Consider the following 21,995-nt stretch of genomic DNA (forward strand, 5'->3'; position numbering starts at 1 on the left):
TGGAAGTAATTATACTAGACATAGTTAATTAGATGAACTTAAGATGAGCCGAGCACAGTTCTCACCTTCGCATCGTTGTGTGCCCTTGAAAGATGCGCTTTTGGGCGGCGTTTTGCAAAGCTACAAAGCTCCTCTGCCAATGACCTCAGTCCAATGTCGGTGCTTTGGAAATTCTAGCTTCCCGTCCCGCCCGTGTCATGTGACCCTCTACTGGGTGTCTCTCTTCAGGCCTCTAACTTAGGGGCTACAGGTGATATACAGGGGCCCTCGATAACTGAGTAGTGACAGTTCAGCCCCGCTAGTACATCTTAGACAATATTTCTGCAGCCTCGGCCGGCCGCTCTCATCAAGGTTGAAAAAACTTCCCGCCCGCCACAAGACGTCAACCACAACAAGCATATTTTGCGCCAACACAATTCGATATGGCGCAAGGTGCTGTCAAGAAATCAGCAAAACCTGCTACGGCGGGAAAATCTAAACAGCAGGCAAAGAAAGGCGCACGAGTTGCCAAGCCGAAGAAGTCAAAGACAAGCTCTGCCGACAAGATGCAGAAGAAATACGCCGCCGGGCTAGTCTCGAAGACAGAGAAGCTCCTGGGCGAACGAGCAGGCCATCTAGAGCTCATTGGCAAGGGAAAGAAGGCCGACAAGACGGATCCACAAAAGCAAAAGGGCGGCACGAAGAAGTTCGGCTGAGCGGCGCATTATCATGGTCTACGAGTTCACTGCATAATATCCCACGAGTGGTTTGAGGAATCTTCTCTCACGGCTCGGGAGATACGATTACTCCTGCGCCATTTCGAAGGATTTAGGAGACAAATGGAAGCATCTCGCCGGTAGACGACGTCAATGACTTCCAGAGCGTCGAGGAGTAGTGTCGGGGACTGAAGGACGTGGATCTTCGGCGGCCCTGGTTTTGTTCTTCAAAGCGCCATCATGGCAAGCGGGCCGATGCTCAAACTCTTAGAAGCTGCAGGTCTATGTCTATTATGTCGTCTCTATGACGAAGATTGTGTAGCTATTGTAGTCAGGATATCCTTCACTACCGGAAGGTCCTTAGCTGCATCAACCCTCCAACTACTTACCGCAAGTCGGCAAGCTTTCTTGCCTTGCCATTGCGTTCCGCTTACATACATCTTGCGCGTATCGTTGATCTTCTGCACCAGCACATCGTTCAATGCATCATTCTTGGCCCTGAAGAACACGATGATTTGTACCTCGTTGAGGTTTGCCGTTGGCTCAGGGAGCCAGTCATAGTACTCCGAGTCTCTAATAAATTCTGCCACCCCACGAGCCATGAGCACCATGCGAGCGAACATTTCTGCGAGCCCGTTTCTGCCCTCGCTCAGGAGGGTTGCGTAGACAGGTAGGGCGCGGAAACGGCGAGAGTTCTCAAGACCTATGTTGAGAGGGCTTAGGATTCGACTTGGTCCTGTAGACAGATAGGCTGCGCCGGCGTTTTGGAAGACGGATGTGGGAATATTGTCATCTCGGCAGAAGAAGATGCCAGCGTCATATGGCTTTGTGGTTTTTAGTATCTGTGATCACATGAAATAAGGGTTCAGGAGTGAAATATCAAAGGCAAGCAACATACCACATTCAGAAGTTTGTGACCATCCGCTGTAATACTGTCAGCCAGCTCTAGTCCAGAGACCAGCTCTCGGAGTCGTGAGAACTCCTCTGTTTGAGGCAAAGCTCGCGCGTACAACCCAAAGGCTAAGAAAGCTATTAGCATCCCGTGCAATCGAAGCTCATATATTCGCCATACCTCCATCAACGTGTATCCACGAGTCGTACTTGTCTGCCAACACTCTGAGCCTCTTGAGATCCTCTAGACCAGCTGTTGCAAATCGCCCCGTATTGACTTCTCCCGCGCTGACAGAAATGATACTTGCCACCCCATCCTCGGCCAACAGCTTCTCTACGGCATCGATATCGAGCCTCCAGGGCTCTTTGTCACTGTATGGAAGTTGCTTAGTCGAGGCACGGCCAATGCCCACAATACTTGCAGCCTTGGACAATGAGCTATGGCCCATGCTGGTCAAGATCCGGATCTCCTTGATCCCAGCTGCCTGGCACGCGCCAAGGATGCCGAGCTCACCCACAGCATTCGCGTCCGAGGAGCCTGACCGACGTAACCGCTTGGCTACGACTGCCTCTCTGCCACAAGCCAGGCCGAGGACATTGCTCCCCGTGGCGCCGGTCGTGAAGATCCTGCCAGGCCAGTCCTCTGGAGGCCCTAGCTCCAGGAGGTCGATCAGCATCTTGAGCGCGGCATCTTCCACCGTCGTGCATACGGTCTGGCTGGGCAGGTGAGCAGCCGGGTTCTGGTCGAGGGCCGAGACAATATTGTCTGCGGCCTCGGCGATCGGCAGCGTCGATCCCGTCACGAAGCCATAGTACCGACCCGAAAGGTTCTGCCCGTTCAGGCCTGGAACAATTGTCCCGAGAAGATGGTCGAGCGTGGCTTCTGGGCCTCGCCCGACCAGGTAGCTGGCGTCCGTGGGCTGCGGAAGTGATGAGGTGGCGGCCTGGATAGCGTCCTGCGGAGGGAGGGTGTCGTCATTGCGAGAGGACACAATCTGACGAAGCCTTTTGTAGGCCTCTCCTTGGAAGTCAGACATGGTGTTTCTAGCCCGGCGCGAAAGTGAAATGTGAGCTATCAGAGAGCTTGGACCCCTTGCAGCTGAATACGAAGATAGACAAGCCTATTCAGAAGAGGTTGTACCCAATTTTCTAAACGTCTACCATTGAACCGTTTTAGGACAAAAGGAATTGGCGATTGGGTCAGAACTCTTAAGCTCAATATAACTTCACCTTGGCCGTACATATTGAAATGACACAAAGAGTCACCGAGATGTTCACATCAAATCCCGTTAGTGAGTCACTGTAAACACCTCCCAAAAGCGGGTAGTTACTAAGAGTTAGGTTCGCAAAGTCCTGCCTTGCTTTAGAGTGTCGCGGCTCGTACGTCGGAGGGCGCATGTCTTAAATAGCGGTGGACAACCCGCAATAGAAAAGGCTATCATTCTCGCTGTAATTTTATTTTCTAAGTTTTGGATTACTCAACGATGTTAAAACTCTTTAGCTATAGCCATCATTTCACCTTACCCTACACCGAAGCGAGCTCCGACAATCACACATCTCACATGCTGTGCAACGTACTTAGAATCCTACGAGGGACAGGGGGCGGCAGAGATGTCCCGTCAGCGGGAGACGAAGCCTAGTGCCGAAAGCTGCTTCCGATCGTTCAAGCTTGATGACTGGACGTAGCAGTGTGAGATAGCTGGCATGGCAGCATGGGTGTGTGCGTAATCGGGGGATCGTCAATCTCACCAGTCCTACCTTATTACCGATCAGCAGCTGGGGGGTAGGTGACAGAAGCCATTCGTTCGTTGTCATTGTGAAGATGCGGCGTTGGTAGTTTTGCCCGGTGAAGATATTATCTCAAGATATCAGCTGAGAGAGAAGGACGCCACAACAACAAATGTGTTTGACCAAGTGGTATAGTATTCCCCGCCGATGTGCATCGTTCCGAGAATCGGCATGCCGGTTTGCATACGACTTATTGTGATACATGAGAGTCTGATCCCATGCTAGCAAATGCAAGCAACTCGTTTTGGGAAGCTGGCAAAATCCTGCCAGGCCTCGTGAGGACGCCTCTAGTAATAAAAAAAAGCCATCTTAGTTTCTTGAGGAGGGGGGAGTGCATTCTCTGGACGGCCATTGCTCAATTGTGAGAGGTCACAACACAGCATGAACTTCCCAATTGCTCGGGTCGATGTTTGCGGCCGCCCAATAGCTTCTCAGTGTGGCGTTGTATTGCACGTACTGCATGCCGGAATCGTAGGCACCGTGATGCGGAGACGTGTCACTTCACTCCAGCAATCCAGAGTACTGGTAACGGCGACAGTTACCAAGGAGCTGTGCTCGGGACTTGTCTTAGCCCCGAGCCGCGAGATTACGAGAAGCCTGACCTTGCTTCTGATGTTTCCATCTGCATATGTTTTCCAATTTACTGTAGCAATCGGCTCGGTACGGAAATTGAAGAGATGTCATCGTCTTCCAATTGAAGCGGGAGAGAGAAGGGGAGCTCCTAGAGTTGGACAAGTTCCCGGGAGACTACCTATTCAGCGGCAGCTAGGGGGACCCTGGCGGTTCGAGATTCTCACCATCCATCCCGACAATCCGTCACCCTACCCCAGTGCCCCCTAGTCGACTGTAGGGTAGGTCGACAGTGTGCTAAGGTAGCTTCCGCCGCCCATTGTTGTCCAGTCCCGCAATGGCATTGATAGGCACAGCTGGAAGGAGGCCCCCAGAGGGCCCTGGGCCATTACCCGAGTCCCCATCGTTCGTTCGCAGGCTTGGAACTGGGACTACACCTGCATGCTGCTGCATATTCTCTCACGCAACTGCCTTCTTTTATTACGCTAGATTTGTCCAGGGTCCCCATCTATCTCTCTTATCTGTCTCAGGAGGCGCTTCCAAGGCTCTGGGGCTCCTCCTCGCGTCCCGTAAAAGCCGATGAAGAAGATTACCCAGGTGCAATCCTCGCTCTCTCGTGGCTCTTGTCTCCTCTCTCCGCAAGGATCGTCAATCGTCTACCCTTGTATTAACATTTCCTTCCTGTCCCTCCGAAACACAACTTCTTCTTCATTGAACACGCCGTCCTTCCCCGGGGCTTGTGATCCGGCAAGCACGGACAGCTGTGCGTGTATCTTCCAGGTCAAACTTCTTGTGTCAAGTACACGAGGGATCGACCCGTCCTTTCCAGTGTCTTTCTCTCAGCCTGCCCTCTCCACACCGGTGAAGGCGCGGGCGCGCACATACAAGCAAGGCGCGAAAAATAGGCGTTCCTGACCAACTCATCAACGAGCCCCCCTTTCCTGGGAGACCCGAATGCGCAGCTGAGAGAAAGAAAGAAACAAAGGTTGGGACTTTGCATGTTGCCAATCAGAACGCCGCACACGACGAATCTCTGCAGTCTCAACCCTCCGCCCCAAGACTTTGTTTGCCCTGCGGGTAGTTTTCTGATTGCGTTCCCAAACTCCCGGGTCCTCGACTGGGGGACGTTTCCACCACGCCAAGGCTTTTTGACCGCCGGTTCCAGAGTGCTGGGTCGCAAATTAGACATTGGGCCGCCCAGTCCTTTTCGGCGCGTTTAATGAACTGTATTGGGCACCTGTCTATGTGGTCCGATATAATAAAGTTGCCTGCTTTCCCGTCAGGAATTTCTGTCTCATCCTCAACTGTGTCGAGAATCTGACATCCAAGCTGCCACTTGCCTCTCGATCTGAAGAGAGCCAACAAACAAAAACCTTTGTCCTGCCCACAGCTCTGCTCTTAGTGGTCTCATGGATTCTATGCAGCGATGACCTTCAACATGATTGGCGAAGGCCTCGAAGATTTCCAGTTTACATTTCAGTCCGCTTGGACAGGGTCTAGCAGTAATAATGTGAGTTTCTGAAATCTCTGTTGTCCCCAAAGACGTTCCAAAGACTAACACCAATGCAAGTCTGAACTTTCACAAGCGGAGTAAGCATTTACACATGAGAGACTCTATACTTGCAACTAACTTTGTCGATTAAGTCGTGACATGATCCACAGATATCGATTAGAAAACGGAAGAACCTACCATGCATATAGAGATGGCTGTAAGGGCGCCTCGCCCCCTTCGTCTTGACCAAACTAACATCTCATTCAGCATATCACTACCCCAACGACGCAAGAGAACAGGAGCGGCTGAACTGGCAATACGACGTTCTCCACGATGTGATGGGCCGAAGGCTCTACTTCGCACCGTGGTCGAGGAAAAAATGGCCACGCAAGGTACTCGACATAGCAACAGGCACGGGGAAGTGGGCAATCGAGTTTGCCGACGAGTTCCCAGAGTCCCAAGTCATCGGCACCGAGCTCTCGCCGATCCAGCCGGACGAATACTCGCCCAACGTCGAGTTCCATATCGACGACTCGACGTACAACTGGCAAGACGGCCCCTTTGACTACGTACACACTCGCATGACCCTCGGCTGCTGGGAGAACATGCAGATGAGCATCTTGCAGCAGGCCTTTGACAACCTGCGTCCCGGCGGCTGGTGCGAGTCCCAGGAGATGGTCCCCATACCGGACTGTGATGACGGGACCATGCCGCCCGATTTCAGCTTCCTTCAATGGGCAACGGAGCTGGATTATGCTTCACTGCAGGCGAACCGACCCATTTCGGACGGCCAGTACTTGAAACGTTGGTACACTGAAGTGGGCTTCGTTGATGTCCACGAGGAAATCCTAAAGGTTCCTCTCAATGGCTGGCCGTCGGACAGGCGGAACAAAGAGATAGGCATGCGCTGGCTGTGTAATCTACAAGACGGCCTGAGCGGCTTCACACTGGGGCTACATCACCGCGTGTACGGAAGGACGCAAGAGGAAATCGAGGTGAGATGAGCTTCTGCTTCGACTGGTTTTCTAATAGATCAACAACTAACCTCTGATCCGCAAATAGATGTCTCTCATACCAGTGAGGAGGTCTCTCGTTGACAAGAGCGTTCACGCCTATCAGAAGCTCTATGTTGTATGGGGTAGGAAACCTGGACCGGAACTAAATCCTTACCAGACGAATATGCGGCCGAGAGGTCAATGACATAATGTCGGGATAACTGTACGAATGATGAGATCACGAGAATATATGTATATGACGCCTTAGAAATTTTGATGATCTAGATTCAAGCTAGAAAGTACTTTTTGTCTCATCCTTAACAAGCCCTATTACTCAGGGGAGCCACATTCTAGAACTTCATGATATGCTCTAATGAAGCAAAGTAACCTCACTCCTAATCCTTCCGCACAAGCCACTCCAGCGGCTTGGCCTTCTCCTCGCCGAGCAGGTCGTGCAGGCCCTTGAGCGACAGGAAGTCGTGGTCGCAGAACTCGAAGCCCGGGACGACCGTCTCGGAGATGAGCAGGCCCTCGCTGCTGGTGTCGCCGCCCTCCTGGTCCGGCAGCAGGAAGCTGGCCTTGTACTTGCCGCCCGTGACGATCCACTGCAACTTCTCGCCCTTGGCGACGTTGTGGCCGACCACGAAGGTCTCGATGCGGTTGTCCTCATCTGCGTGGATCAGCACGTACCGCCCGCGGCCCTTGTGCAGTGTGTGTCTGGTGATGGTCAGCTTGGTGATCTTGTCAGATTTCATCAATGAGGTCTCGACTAGCGTCTCGCAAAACGCCAGCCTGATGCCCCACGTACATGGTCACGCCTCGGTTACGGTGGAAGTTTCCCTGGGGAGAAGATGGCGTCACCAAGTAGAAGATGGTGGTGGAGATGTTCCGCTGCTTGGGGTCGAAGCCGGGCCGCTGGGCGACCAGCTCCGAAGCGGGAGTCTCGGGAAACGGCGACGGGACGAGCAGTGCGTCTCGGTGCGTCTCGGCGTAGTAGCCGCCCTCAATGTGCGTCTGGAGGTCGAGCGCCGAGATGATGGACTGGATGGCCGCCGACTCCGGGGGCGGCGAGCTGCTCACTGGGAAGGAGGGGCGGATCTCGTCGGCCATTGCGGATGGTGATGCACTGGCTGAAGTTTGCGCTTTCTTGCGATTATATAACTGTTTTTGAAGTCAGACTTCCAATTGATGCGAGTTATAGCTTGTTGTTGCAAAACTACAAATCTTGACAGAATTCTAGAGTTGTAAAACTGAGTAAGAAAATTGATGACGAAGAATATAAGACGGATCACCAAGCTTCATGCAAAGTATTACTCCGCCTTTTCAGGGACTGTAACATAATCCATTGCTGTGCCACAAGAAACGGTGAAGAATCCTTCCCATGATATGGCGTTGATCATTCAAGAAGGAAGGAAGACGGAAGGAAGACAGACCCGCTTCGACCCAACGAAGATCCGAAAATTGCCCGTCCATTCCCAGTAACACATTCTAATGGCGGTGGGGGAGCACCTGCAACCCGGCAGTGTCGGCCGAACACTTCGGCGGTCTTTGTGGCTTTTGACACCCGCAACAATCGGCCCCTCCGTTTCGAGTAGCCCGGGCCGTGTATAGTAATGTATCAACGAGAGAACAACACGCACTTTGATTTGAGAAGAATGGTTGTCTTGAGAAGAGGAAGAACTTCCGGAAGATCAATCTCTTCATATTTATTGCTGACGGCTTGAGCTTTTCCAGCCTTGCTGGCAGATCGTTTCCCTGGAGCTGGGAAAGTCCAGTGAGCCTAGTTGGGGGCCAACGAGGACGGGACGCTTCATTGGATGAGCTTCACTTGAGGCTCTTTATACCAAGGTAGGCATGCTGGACGAGAGATGCCGTTCCTCAAAAGTTTGGATGGGATCTTCACGGCTTTGGAAGATTTGGGAGAAGTCATCAAATTCAGTGTGGTCAACGAAGGAGTCGAATTTCTCACTCCGACTAACATCACACACTACACATCTATCACACGTATTGACCAGGAGTGACAAGCTAACTACCCAGGAAGCCAGTTAATTAGCTTCGAGATACGGCGTATCTTCCATCACAAGCGCCAGGGGGTGTTGATACTACGCCTAGCCAAATGGCCGCGTGGGAAGGTTGGTCTTTTGACTGCTGTATCCCCTGTCTTGCCCCACACGCCGTGGCTTCGAGCCCCTCCTGTGGGCATGGCCCGCTTACACAGTCAAGGATACTACTCAAGAGGGTGGTATCGATGGCGCCACCTGATGAGGGCCAGATAGCAGATAGACCCTCGACTTGAGCGAAGAGGGGGAGGACGTTTCTCGATCTTGCTGAGGATTTAGGAGACAAATTCATATTGTCATGCACTTCCAAAAGACAGGTGAGAAGTTGAAGCATTTGCAGCAAGAGTCGTGTGTAGAAAAGATATTGAAGTCTACTTGACTAAATTAGTTTTGGTGCTCCCCTATTTCTTAGTCAAAAGATCAGTGCGCCCGTCCGTGTGTTCTCGACACAAGACGCAAGATGGCAACAGGGAGCTACTCGACAGGCCTAACTCTGCATGGATAAGAGGGGAAGAGCAGAGTCTGCGCGCATGTTGGAGTTGAGGATGGCATGGATCAGTCAAGTAGAGTTAGCTAGCACTGTAGATTATTGATTCGCCTGTTTTCTTGGTTGGCCGTTGCGGCGTGGAGCTTGATCTGGGCCCTCTTCTTTCTCTTCATCGTCTTTCTCCTTTTCACGCCAACCTCTCCTCTCCTCCATCTTCGTCTCCATGCCATGCCATACCATATCATGCCAGAGGTGCATGCTGCTGCAGTCTTGCTGGATTGTGGGCGACGTGACAAACGCTGATCCTCCTCCTCCTCACCCGCGTGTCTCAGCTTGCAGCCGCTGTCTGCACGTCACTATAGTTGCTACTATATCATCATTGCCGTTTTGCCTTGCCCATTAATTAATTGCTCTTCCCCCGCGCCGTCTATACTTTCTCTAGCCAAACCATCTAATTGTCTTTTCCTGGGAACCGCTACTCTATTCCTTGCCTTAATAACGTTGATATTCCGCGATTCCGCCCATATTTTAATTTGGCACCCCCTGTGCCAGCCCCTCGGATCCTCTCCTAGATCCATCCAACCAGCCGGCCTCGAGCCTGGTCCAGCCAGCCAACCCCCAGCAAGCCCTCCAACTTACAGACCCAGACCCAAGAAAACCCTCCCGCGGCCCGTTGGGCTCGACCCGGACCTGGACCTCGAAACTCTACCTCGCAAATCATCAATCCCCCCGACCGACGCACGCATCGCGCAGCATCCAAGCACGCGACATGGCGTCGTCGGCCACCCAGAGCAAGCGCCAGCAGGCGCGCAATGAGAAGGTCTTGCAGGAACTCGTACGCAACGTGCCCGGCAACAACCTGTGCGCAGACTGCGGAACGCGGAATCCAGGTGAGTTTTGGGAGCGCGATCAGCTTCGTTGCATCCTGCCGTCTGTGAACTTGCTGTGCTAACTCGTTCTTTCTCCCATAGGCTGGGCATCATGGAGTGTATGTTCTTATCTACGATTCCATCCAAACGACGTCCTTTCTGTCGATTCAATGCGATTGTTCCCGTATGGTATCTTTCGAGTCGGAAGCTGACAGGTTGTTGATAGCTGGGCGTCTTCTTGTGCATGCGATGTGCCGCCATTCATCGCAAGCTCGGCACACACATTTCCAAGGTCAAATCACTAAGCATGGACAGTTGGTCAAATGAGCAAGTTGAGGTCAGTTCAACCCAGGCCGAGCGGACTATACATTTTCGAACAGCAAGCTTATAAAGCAAGCAGAATATGAAGAAAGTCGGCAACCTCACATCCAACAAGCTCTATAACCCCCAGAACAAGAAGCCTCCAGTTCCCATCGATGCTGACGAAGCCGACTCTGCAATGGAACGGTTCATTAGGACGAAGTACACGAATCACAGCTTGGGCGGATCAAAACGACATAATACTGGCAGCACTGAATCCGATGAAACGCCCCCTCCGTTACCTCCCAAGACCCCAAGCAGATTTGGGTTCCGGTCGGCATCCTCCATATTTCCCTTATCTTCCAAGGCCAAGAAGGATGCTGCGCGCGGAACTCGAGACCATTTCGATCGCAGCCCAGTCTCGCCACCGCGGAACAAGGCATCGAAGGTCTTCGGTGCTGGCGTGAGCTTTGAAGACGAGAGTGACACGGAAAGGAAGCTGGCTAAACTGAGGGATATGGGCTTCGGAGATGATCAGAGGAATGCGATTGTGCTCAAGGGCGTTAACGGCAACCTGGAGAGAACAGTCGAGGCGCTGGTCCGGCTAGGAGAAGGAAGTGGCAGGTCATCATTACCAACGCCTACAAGCGAGGCACCTCCAAGTAGCCGGTCATTGACGCCGGCAGCACCGTCTGGTGCAGGATTGACCATCACCCGGCCTGAGCGGCCACTCTCGCCAGCATCGAACAATCCATTCGACATGTCCCCCGTTCAGCCAGTATCGTCCCAGTCTACAGGGAACATCCAGAACCGGAATCCTTACTTCAACAATAATCCGTTCGGAATGTCTTCCTCACAGAGCAATGATGCTCTCAACCAGGCCTTCCAGAACATGGCTCTAGCGCCTTCCCAACCCCTTTTCCCCCACCATACCGGGGGTGCTCCTAATCAACAAGCCCAGCAAGTTGTTTATCAGCAGTCCATGACACCACCGATACCCTCGATTCCACAGAACTTCGCCGCCATTTCGTTTAATAGTAATCAGACATACCCACAGCCTACACCACATCTTCAGCCACAACAAACAGGATATAACCCGTTCTTTACGAATTCCCAGCCCCAGGTGCAGCAACCGCCACCTCTACAAACGCTCTCGGTTAATACTGCGACAACCTTCGGAAACTATGCGGGCAACCCCTTCACGCGGTCGCCGACTCGGATCGTATCTCCGTCACTAGGCCAGATTCCCGAGCAGGCGCAACAGAACTTCTACAGCTCACCTGTACAGCAGAGTCCAGTGAATAATCCATTCTTCAACCAGATGTCAGGATCTACTCCCAGTCCTGCTCCCGTGGCGTCGCCGCAAGCACAGGTGCAGCCCCATTTCCAGCAGGGGGGATACTATGGGCAGCAGATGGCACAAACTCCTCAACGTCCAGACAAGGCGTCCATCATGGCCCTGTATAATTACCCGCAGCTAGCACCGCAGACGTATCAGACTCCAACCCAGGAACAGCCGCAACAGCTGCCTGCGTCTCTGAACCAGATGGTCCAGCCGCAGCCGACGCCGGCAAGCCCACCCCAGGCGCCTGTCTCTCCTGTTTTCTCACCTGGAAGCAAGAATCCTTTCCTCAGCAACACCAGCAGCCCCGCACCAGCACAAGCTGTACAGCAGGTGGCAACTATGGACAGCATGGTTGGAAACAGGAGTCGCGACAGCATGATGGCGTCGGGTCTGGAGTGGAGTAACGGGAGACACAGCCCAGACGCATTTGCAAGTCTCAGCGCGAGAGATATGCGGTGATGGTGATATACGTGTACGAAGTAAAAAGCAAAGGACGACGATGACGGGGTTTTGTATATACTGTTGGAGAGAATCACGGGTGCTATTGTACGATACTCTACAATTAATTGTGGCTATGATATGGCATCATGCAGACATCAATACAGAGAACACAAATTTGTTGATCTCAAAGCATATCGCATCTATGCGTCTCGTCTCCAATAGAGGTGTGTCACTTGGAAGGGGAGGCTGTACCAAGCCGACATCCTCCGTTCCTAACCGCACCCGGTAGTACGCAGCTACGGACAGATTGACGGCTCCGTACAGTCAAGTCAAGTTCCATTCCAAACCCGAATTGTCATCTTCTCTCTTTCTTGCTCTCGGAGATCGTCATTGTTTCGCTAGTTGCATGACGCATTGTAACATTGGCTATGGAGACTGGGAGGCTCTGCTCTGCCTGCCTGGCCGCTAACTAGCTAGTAGAACCTCCGCAAGCCTGCGCCGCCTGTCGACTCCTCAGCCTGCCTGCCTCGCCGGCACTCCCGTGACCCCCATCAGATTTCGTGATCCAGCCCGTAAGCCCGTCGAGAGGGACTTTTCCACTCACAAGACGGGGTGGGTCATTATCAGACCGAGATCACGTTGCTCCACTGGTATGACTAACTACCTATATACCCGGGTAGCTACAGAGGAGGGGAGCTTATCCTTTTTCCTTGGAACTAGGTGCTGAGACGTAACCTTGCGTAGGGCAGTAGGATGATGACTGCAGTGAATAGCCAGGTTAACTTCTTACTCGAGCCATCGTCTATCCGTGATCTACACCAAAAGTCGGTATCCGGCGGCGGCGGTTGGTGTGTTTCCCACCATCTTTGTGTACCTACCTAGGGAGGTAAGTAGACAAGGTAGTGAGAAGCGGGATCATTGGTGGCGGCCAGTAGGTAACTGAGGAGCATGCTGCTGGGTTCCATTGGGGACAGAAACGAGGTGACTCGACGCACAGCATACCTACAGCACATCCTTAGTACACCCCCATGCCCTCGTCTCTGCATCTCTGACTTTGTATTGTACCTTGCCCCACTGTTGGATCTGATACTTTCAAGAATTGCAACTTCAGCGTGTGTTGTTGCGGAAACTGACTTATCAGCTGACTGACTATATAACTAACTAAGTGGCCGACCGAAAGACGGACAAGACTGACAAAGGTGATAGACAGACAGGGAACTCAGGAGGGCCATGAACAATAAGCCGTTCCCCACTTCAGCCTTATTATGCAGACCTGTTGCGTATGCCCATTGAGTCTATCCATGCACCCCATCGGCGGCATTTCTGTTGGCTAGATGCTGAACTAGAGTAGAACCTTGGAACAGCCTGGAACCCCCGGCTGGCCGACATTACGCAGACCGCCGCCGCTTGTCCCGTCCATAAATGTATGTACCTACTGTACGACGGCGCCGCCCACGCCCAGCCAGCTATTCCGCTACTAGGTAAGATAGTGGACGCCCATCAGCTGTATGGCTAGTCTCTGGGAATACTTTCCTTGCCTTGCTTTACCCTGGCCTGACATGCTCAGGTGGTGTGGGTGTGTTATGCAGCCCAGGTGCATCGTGCTTGGGGCTCCTCACTCACATACTCGTACTTTACCTACTGCTGCAGCTGCAGCTGGTGATGGATCAGACGGGAAGAGGCCAAATCAAATGGCTAGTTGCCATTCACTCATGTCCAGTGCTTAGCCTCTCCCGATGGTTGCCTTGTTCTTCTTCCAACAAATGTCTCTCTTCCCGACTCTTCACTTATTGCTTCTCCACCTTCTGCCTTGTGCCTTATGCCCTGGGTGGCCAATCCTTGAACCTTTTGTAACTCTGCTTGACTCTATCATTCCATGCAGTACAAAACCGTATGGTACCCTACCTCAAGTTGAGATTACATTGGTGTTGTTGGTGTCCCGTGTTTGAGGCGACTCTTGGAGCTCAAGGTACCGCCTCCCCACCCCTCCATCACCGACCGACTACCGCCAACCTACCCTACATTACCTATTCTCCAGTCCCCGGGTTTGGGGGCGGGATATACATATATATGTGTGTGACCAAGAGAGAAGGCTGACAGACAGTAGCCTGCGAGCTGAATTGCATGACTGTTTTTCTGAAGCATCTCTCGTGGCTTTGAAGCTTTGCTCTTTCTTCCCTTTCTTGCAATCTCTCTCTCTCTCTCTCTCTCTTCACATCAGCACATATCTCGCAACCACTCGCAAGTTCTCTCAGTATAGCAACGAAAGCGCTAGAGTAACAAGGCCCCTGCAGCGGTCGTTAGATCTCGTCCGTTCAGCCCCGGCAGCTGGTTGTTGTCTGTCTGTCTAGTCTGACGAGCGTTTCTCTCTCAGGCGCCGCGCGCCCACACGCACGCACAAGCAAGTCATACGTCTCTCACGCAGGACTTGTGCGCTCTCGCCAGTCGGGATAAAAGCTGAGCCTGCTGCTGTTGTCACGTCTTGTGCAAATCAGGTTGCGCCAACCCCGCAGACGTAGGTGCCCTCTGCCTTTCATCCCCAGCCAGCCAGACCAGCGCAGGGCCAGCCGCAGGGATCCAATGGTATAAGTCCACGCCACAGTGCATGTCGCGTTACTCGTACAGAAGCAGCAGCAAAGCAGACAACAGATAGCAAAGGAAACGGAAAAGCGAGGCGAGAGTGCGTCGGGAGACAGAGAGCCTATAAGGGGCGACTGCCACTAAACCCGTAAACCCCCTATAAGAAGAGGACAGGAGAATGTCGTCGATCGGCTCTGTCGTTGGCGACGGCCCGCCAAGAAGGATGGTGGCCGAGGTGCCGCTGACTATGGCGCCGCGCAAGAAGACCAAGCAGAAGAACCCCCAGGAGAAGCTCGACGAGTTTTGGAATAAGTTCACCACTAAGGCTCCAGGCAAAGGTGAGGTATTCCCACATACGCTTGACCCGTTAGGATATCATCCTTCCCATAACCCCCTTTTACTGTCGACATTCGGCGAGAACAATTCACTCACATGCGCTTACAGCCACTGCTATCATTCCCCAGAACCCGTATGCTGAGAAGGCAGCCAAGCGTGCTTCTTCCAGAGCATTTGGCGGCGGGCAGACGACGCAGGCCTCGTACGAGGAAGCTGCTGCGGTGTGCAAGGCCAAGGTGGCCAAGATCATCAAGGAGTGCCGGCGCGTGAACCAGAGGTACCGCGACCCGCACTTTGATCTCGAGTTCGACTTGAAGCTAGGCCGTCGGGATTGCCTCGACAGCTTGGATAACGAGCGCGAGATCGAGAGCGGGAGGAAGGGCGACGACGACGATGTTGTCCGGCGCGAGCAGCCGCAGAAGGACCGGGCCGAGACGGTCAGCGGGTCTCGCGGCGGTGGCATCCTCGGCCTGCTGAGCGAGGTGGAGAGGGAGAATGATCGCCGGCGGCCCGGGGACGGCGACATGGACTTTACCTTCCGGCCACAGGCAGTGAAGAGAGTCCCGGACATATTCGATAGCCCGCAGTTCTACATCGACGGCCCCACAGCGAACGACGTCCGGCAGGGTCGTGACGGCGACTGCTGGCTGATGGCGGCGCTGTGTACCCTCAGCAACAAGCCGGGCCTGATCGAGAAGATCTGCGTCGATCACGACCCCGAGGTCGGCGTGTACGGCTTTGTCTTCCACCGCGACGGAGAGTGGTTCAGCGAGATCATTGATGACAAGGTATGTTTGCGGCTCAGACATTGAATACCCCTGAAACATGAGATAAGCGATCTTACGACATGCTGACTGCTTCTAGCTCTACCTCACTAAGCCCGATTATGACGAGGGCTTCCTAGAACGGATCCTGTGGGAGGACCGTGAGCGGGTGAACTCTGAGGAGGCATATCGCAAGATCTACCAGTCTAATAGCGGTGCACTGTATTTTGCGCAGTGCGAGAATCCAAATGAGACATGGCTACCGCTGCTGGAGAAGGCATACGCAAAGGCACATGGAGATTACAGCGCGATCGAGGGGGGCTTCACCGGAGAGGGTATCGAGGATTTGACCGGAGGTGTGACCAGTGAGATCTACACGACAGATATCCTCGACAAGGAGCACTTTTGGAAAGAAGAGCTCATGAAGGTCAATGACTTGTTTCTCTTTGGCTGCTCGACGGGCGTCTGGGGACGCGGCTGGGGCGAGCGGAAAGGCATCGTTGAGTTACATGCATACAGCGTCATGAAGGCCGTGGAGATCGATGGCGTACGCTTAGTCCTGCTTAAGAATCCATGGGGTAAGCATGAGTGGAAGGGTCCTTGGAGCGATGGCAGCAAGGAGTGGACACCAGAGTGGTTGACCAAGCTGGGCCATCGTTTCGGTGATGATGGCTCATTCTGGATATCCTATGATGACCTGCTCAAGAAGTATCAGGCGTTCGATCGTACTCGTCTTTTTGGCCCGGACTGGAAGGTTACTTCCATCTGGACAACTCTGTCCGTGCCATGGACGCTTGAGTACCATGATACCAAATTCGCCTTCACATTAGCCAAGGCCGGTCCCGTTGTCCTCGTCCTATCCCAACTAGACGAGCGGTATTTCAAGGGCCTTGAAGGGCAATACCGCTTTGAGCTGAGCTTCCGACTCCACAAAGCAGGCGAGGACGACTACGTCGTGCGCAGCCAGACGTACTACCGCATGAACCGCAGCGTCAACGTGGAACTAGACCTTGAGGCGGGTGACTACACAGTCCTCGTCAAGATCGACGCGCAGCGCGACGACCAACTGCTGCCGCCCGAGGAGGTCGTGCGCGCTAACGCCAAGCAGCGCCGCGAGAAGTTGATCCGTATCGGTCTGGCGTACGACCTGGCGCACAGCAAGGGCAAGATCATCGAGAGCGCTGAGGAGAAGGTTGCGCGCGAGGCGTATGAAAAGCGCAAGCGCGACAAGCTGAGGAAGGAATACCGCAAGAAGGTCATGGAGAAGCGCCACGAAGACTACTATCTTGATGTGAAGCATGTCGCCAAGGAGCGCAAGCGCGCCGAGAAGAAGAAGGCTAAGAAGAAGGAAAGGATCGAGAAAAAGAAAGCTGAGCGAGAAGCTAAGCTTGCGGAACTGAAGAAGAAGAAAGAGGAGGAGGCCAAGGAGAAGGAAGGTCATGAGTCTAAAGAGTCTAAAGAGTCTAAAGAGACGGAGAAGGAAGCTGTTGAGTCTAAGAATGAAGATGGCGAGAAGATTGCGCCAGAGAGTCAGGGGAGCAAACCACCTATTGACGGGCAAAATCCAGATGTTGTTGTTGGGCCCAAAGAGACCAAGGGTCAAGAATCCGAAGAGAAAGACCTAGTCGAAGAGACCAAGAAGAGCGAGGATGAAGATGCTAGGGTCGAGAAGCATGTTACGATTGATGCCCCTGAGACGGATTCGAGGGATGATGCTGGTAAGGATGGCGATTCGAGTACGGATCAGGGAGAAAATACGCCGGCAAGCTCTGTGCACGACAAATTTCCTGACGAGGATGAAAGCAGGGAGACAGAGCCTCTTGAGTCCGATAAAGCAGAGTCGAAGCACCAGCTGCCTCTTCCAGCCGAAGAGCTGAAGGTTGAGAAATCTGAGTCGCCAACCGCTGTTGAACAAGCAACCAGCAGTCACCAGCCAGCCGCTGAAATATCAGAGCCTAAAGAAGAAGCAGTCCAGAAGGACCGATCTGAGAAGCCAAGCGATGACAAGTCAAGTGAGGAGCCACCGAAAGACTCAAAGCTGCGCGAGCAAGAGCCGCTCGCTCCCAGTGCTAGCGATGCTAGCGATTCCAAATCTTCAGAGCGTCCCATGCTCGAACCCAAGATCTCCTCAGAAGTCATATCCGAGGGTTCATCGAAGAAGGATCAGGCTGTTCAGACTGCTGTCGGCATTGAATCGCCAATGAGTGATCGATCACGAAGTCCTTTCCCACCTGGTCCACCTGGACTTCGACCACGTCATCCCGGTGATCTCGATTCTGACTCCGATACAGACGATGACCTTCGTAGTATCTCAAGTGTCTCTGAGATATCGGATCGAGAACTCGACATCCAGATGGAGCAGAACAAGCGCATAGTGAGCTCATTACCGATTTTGCCGCCTCCGCCATCGGCTGTTCCTCCCGTTCAGGAAGAAGACGAATTTGAGAAAGACCCCTGGAATGCTGTCATTGTTGTCGGCTTACGACTATACTACAAGGTGGCAGACGAAGATAAGGACAAGGAGACTGTCACTTTGAGAGTGGAGCGTCCGAACCCATACGCTGATGACGACGAGGATGAAGTCAAGGGTAAGAAAGAAGACGAAGGTAACGAAAGCAAGGTATTAGACGTGGACGACTCCGCCAAAGACGCAACATTAGATGCCGAAGAGGCCGAGAAGAAGACGGGCATTCTGCCGGAAGACGAAGCCGAGAAGATTGACGGCAAAGAACCAGAGATCCAGACTCAGGAGGCGACGGAAACAGTCGACGCCAAGGTTGAGGCCGTCAGAAAGGAGGCGGAACAAGAAAAGACAGCGCACGACGAAGCTGTCATGGAATAATGGCAGTGTGTTTATTTCGTCGGACATCATGATGTTTATGAATGTTTAAGCAAGGCGTGGTAGGACATAATTGGGATACCCCTCACAGTCAGGAGCACATGAGAAATAGTAGCAATTTAACTCGACTCATCGCGAACCTCTTTGCAATAATGAAAACTCATTTCTGTTTCATAACCTAGTGCCGAACGGGTATCTCCATATCCAGTGCCAAACCGAGCCATCACGCCAAATGTAAAATTGCACAACTCTGAGGAATAGAGACCTTCTACTATCAAACATGCCGATCAAAACGAATCGAGGAGATCATCCACCTTCTTTCGTTCCTGAGCCTCTACCTCGTCGATGACCATGTGATCCGGGTCATTGAGCTTATCCGGTTCAAACTCAGCTTGATGATCCTTCATTCGCGCGACGCGATCGCCTACTCGCGCCAGAAGCATCCGCATGCGCTCTAGTTCCTTCTCAACCTCGCCGCCGCGCGTGACAAGGTTCTCTTGCACGCTCCCTGAGCTGCTTTCGCCCTCTTGCCCCCGAGGCTCTTGAAAAGGTGCAAGCATGCCTTGCATGCGCCGAAGGCGCTGTACACGCGCCTCGGCTTCTTCTTTGCGCGCTGCCAAAGATTGCAGATGCACTACAAGATCGGCGTACCGCCTGGCCTCCATGGGGTTCGCAGTGGAATCGCGCTCCGAGTCCCACGCTGGCGGTAGAGAGGCAATAGTCTCTGGGCTTGCTGATGGGATAGTTAGTCAAGGATCCCGTAGATGTGATCAAAGGAGCACGTCAACAATACCATAGTCAGCCCCAACACTCAAGCCCTCGGCATCAGCCTCGCCGTCCCTCGCGATCGCTCGCTCGCCAGCATTCCAGTACAGCCGGTCGATCTGCTCAGCGACGTGCCTCGTCGCCTGTGGAGCATAGACTCGACGAGAATGCTGTTGCAGGATGTGGTTTAGACGAACAAGCGCATCCTCTACAGCTTTCTCGGGTAAGCCATCCTCTGCTGCATCATTTGTCTTGTGCCATGACCGCGATGGAGCCAGAGGTTGTGACAGGAGGCGTGTCTGCGTCGTAAGAAAGGATTGTTTAAGGCCTAAAACGGTCGATTCTGGCGCCATAATGACCGGGTTGTAGACGGAGACGATGACACAATAAATTGGAATATCTTGTTGACTTGTATGGCTATCTGCTGTATTTAGGTTGAATGAGACCGCGACTGGGCATGTATGCGCTGGGACGCGTTAAGTGCCGTGGGGCTAAGAGTCGTACAGTACCTAGGAAGGGATACAGTGGGGGTTGTTGGCCATCTAGGCGCCGAGCGCTAAAATCCTTAAACCAGGTTTATGTCTTTCATAGAACCGGTCAGACAAGTTGAAGGAGGAGGGAGACAATGGGACGCTCAATTACTTCAGATGATTGCACGATACTCCCAAATCCTCCAAAATGGCATTGAATTTGTAGCAGGTTTATTTCGATTTCGTCGGACCTCTGTTTAATTTTCTCGACCCTATTGACGGCGTATTTATTCTAAAGCTGTAGTACACCCCCAATAGCGAGCTCGTTGGGTGACAATACGGAAGTTCAAAGGTTGTTAGGACACCAAGGTCAGATGAGCATTCTTGGGCGAAAGGTATGTAAGATTTTAGGTAGAAACAAACCCATGAGCAATGCATGTCTATGAACGCCAAAATGACAAATTAGAACTGAACACTCAGTCCATATCCATCTCATCATCATCGTCTTCCTCATCGTCGTCGTCCTCGTCATCCTCGCCATAGATTTGACCTTCTGTCCTCTCTGTGACCTCCTCGATGCCTCCATCCACCAGGACTCTGACTCTCCTCGTCTCACCGCCAAACGCCTTGGTCTTCTTCGACTTGCGGGCAATGGCTTCTTCCTCACGCTCACGGTCCGCACCCTCCAGCTCGGCCAATCTCTTCTTCTCGCTACCACGAAGACGGGGTAGTAGGTGCTCGTTCTCGGCGACCAGCTTCCTGGCCGTGGCGAGCTCGCGCTCACGCTTGCCAGCCATGCGCTTCTTGTAGAAGACGCGCTCCCTCCGTGACCGGATCTCGCCGATGCGCTCCATGGCCTTGAGTGTCTTCTGGATGAGCTCACGGTTGTAGCGTACGGGCACGTTTCGGCGGGCGGCGAAGAGCAATGTGCTGTCGACAACCATCTCCTTGCCGGCGTTCTTGCGGTAGGCCTTCGTCCACTTGAGCTTGCGAGGATTACGCTTCATCTTGAAATTCCGGTGACATTTTGACCGGCAGAATCTGAATGATTTGCCTGAGCAGATCCTAACTTAGTACATGGATCGTGGTAGAGCAGCAGCAATTTTGCTTGTCATTGAGGTACGCACCATCGTTTCGGACAAAAGTAATGCCCTTTGACGGGTAGGATGGCCTACCGCAGAAAAAACAAGTCTCGATCCTGTGGACTGTTAGTACAAAGATAAGAAAAATATGTGCATTGAGAAGCATACCTCATCTTCACAGCTGAGGGCAGCGCACTTTGCTGCTGCAACTTGTCTGTCAGTTCCTTGTGATGGAAAAGTTCGGCGGCGGTGTTGAAAATCTTATCGCAAAATCGTTATCGTGTTATCGACCAGAAATTTCAGTGGGCCCAATCCCGCAGAAATGACCCCACCGGCACATCGTTGATCCCTCCGCCCACTCCTTTGGCCATCCCTGGGGAGCAGAAGTGGTCAATGCACGCTGTCTTAGTCCTGATACCAATGTAACACTCTTCAAAGGACAAGAGTCACGATGCTTGTTGAATACTCAAAATTACGATGATTGATAAAGCCTCACTAAATCATATGAAGATGGCAATTCCTGACTAAGAAGGCTATGCTATTATTGAGAAACTAGTATTTATTACCCTTGTGAAGAAATTTTACAGGGTGCAATATGCGGTCTCAAGTTCATAATCTTCTAACAACTACGTATCCTGTTAGACATCCAGCGTGTAAAGTCTATTGATTTGCGGGGTTCCACTCAACTATGCTACCAAGGTTCCTGAAGATATATTCTGATGGTCCTTCATCAAGAGAAATGGTTTGATATCAATCATTCGAAGTTGCATATGGCCACGTTTTGTGCTGGTCTAAACTGTAAGATCGGGCAAATAATCACTCTAATTAGATGATCGGATCAATGCTATAAGCCGTGCTGACAGCCCTGATATGACGCGCTCTCGGGGTACGTCACCTCCAAAGCTATCGTGAGCGGACTCGTCACCTTCGAAATTAGGCAGCTTGAACCGAAAGTTCAGGTCGCTAGGTGTTCTCGTGAAGCTTTCATGAAGTTTTCATGAAGCTCCCCTAAGACAGATATGTAAGGTCGTGAGGTTCTGTTGTGATGGGTGTCGTAACTTGAAAACGGAGCATCATCGAAAAGCCTTCATTTACCTTGATAACTCTAATACTTTTCCAAGTCATCAAATCAAGTTGCCATGACTTCAGGGGTTTACTCCGATAGCGCCACTTGGGCTGCAGCGATCGTCCATGCTTTTAATTGTCCCGAGTCAGATCGAGAAGAG

The 21,995-nt window shown here is 52.5% G+C and overlaps 7 protein-coding genes across 7 annotated transcripts; 3 read left to right on the forward strand and 4 right to left on the reverse strand.

Moving 5' to 3' along the window:
- Window positions 1-422: 422 nt before the first annotated feature.
- UCRPA7_957 (putative kinetochore protein) lies at window positions 423-695 on the forward strand (the record flags this gene model as incomplete). Its single annotated transcript, XM_007913546.1, has 1 exon — window positions 423-695. One exon carries the CDS (start codon window positions 423-425, stop codon window positions 693-695), a length of 273 nt encoding a protein of 90 aa, XP_007911737.1.
- A 267-nt stretch (window positions 696-962) lies between these two features.
- On the reverse strand, window positions 963-2,623 carry UCRPA7_958 (putative pyridoxal-dependent decarboxylase protein; the record flags this gene model as incomplete). The annotated part of the gene is made up of 4 exons (XM_007913547.1): window positions 963-977; window positions 1,085-1,519; window positions 1,594-1,715; window positions 1,768-2,623. 4 exons carry the CDS (start codon window positions 2,621-2,623, stop codon window positions 963-965), a joined length of 1,428 nt encoding a protein of 475 aa, XP_007911738.1.
- A 2,972-nt stretch (window positions 2,624-5,595) lies between these two features.
- Window positions 5,596-6,440, forward strand: UCRPA7_959 (putative s-adenosyl-l-methionine-dependent methyltransferase protein; the record flags this gene model as incomplete). Its single annotated transcript, XM_007913548.1, has 2 exons — window positions 5,596-5,653; window positions 5,704-6,440. The coding sequence occupies 2 exons, from the start codon at window positions 5,596-5,598 to the stop codon at window positions 6,438-6,440; spliced, it is 795 nt and encodes a 264-aa protein (XP_007911739.1).
- Window positions 6,441-6,826: 386 nt separating this feature from the next.
- UCRPA7_960 (putative duf985 domain protein) lies at window positions 6,827-7,541 on the reverse strand (the record flags this gene model as incomplete). The annotated part of the gene is made up of 2 exons (XM_007913549.1): window positions 6,827-7,200; window positions 7,259-7,541. 2 exons carry the CDS (start codon window positions 7,539-7,541, stop codon window positions 6,827-6,829), a joined length of 657 nt encoding a protein of 218 aa, XP_007911740.1.
- A 7,195-nt stretch (window positions 7,542-14,736) lies between these two features.
- On the forward strand, window positions 14,737-18,455 carry UCRPA7_961 (putative calpain family cysteine protease protein; the record flags this gene model as incomplete). The annotated part of the gene is made up of 3 exons (XM_007913550.1): window positions 14,737-14,851; window positions 14,958-15,637; window positions 15,714-18,455. 3 exons carry the CDS (start codon window positions 14,737-14,739, stop codon window positions 18,453-18,455), a joined length of 3,537 nt encoding a protein of 1,178 aa, XP_007911741.1.
- Window positions 18,456-18,739: 284 nt separating this feature from the next.
- UCRPA7_962 (putative kinetochore protein) lies at window positions 18,740-19,570 on the reverse strand (the record flags this gene model as incomplete). The annotated part of the gene is made up of 2 exons (XM_007913551.1): window positions 18,740-19,185; window positions 19,246-19,570. 2 exons carry the CDS (start codon window positions 19,568-19,570, stop codon window positions 18,740-18,742), a joined length of 771 nt encoding a protein of 256 aa, XP_007911742.1.
- A 593-nt stretch (window positions 19,571-20,163) lies between these two features.
- Window positions 20,164-20,942, reverse strand: UCRPA7_963 (putative ribosome biogenesis protein rlp24 protein; the record flags this gene model as incomplete). The annotated part of the gene is made up of 3 exons (XM_007913552.1): window positions 20,164-20,741; window positions 20,815-20,885; window positions 20,938-20,942. The coding sequence occupies 3 exons, from the start codon at window positions 20,940-20,942 to the stop codon at window positions 20,164-20,166; spliced, it is 654 nt and encodes a 217-aa protein (XP_007911743.1).
- Window positions 20,943-21,995: the final 1,053 nt, after the last annotated feature.

The sequence above is a fragment of the Phaeoacremonium minimum genome (genome assembly GCF_000392275.1).
Source record: "Phaeoacremonium minimum UCRPA7 unplaced genomic scaffold PA7_03_scaffold_47, whole genome shotgun sequence".
Taxonomy (NCBI): Eukaryota; Fungi; Ascomycota; class Sordariomycetes; order Togniniales; family Togniniaceae; genus Phaeoacremonium; species Phaeoacremonium minimum.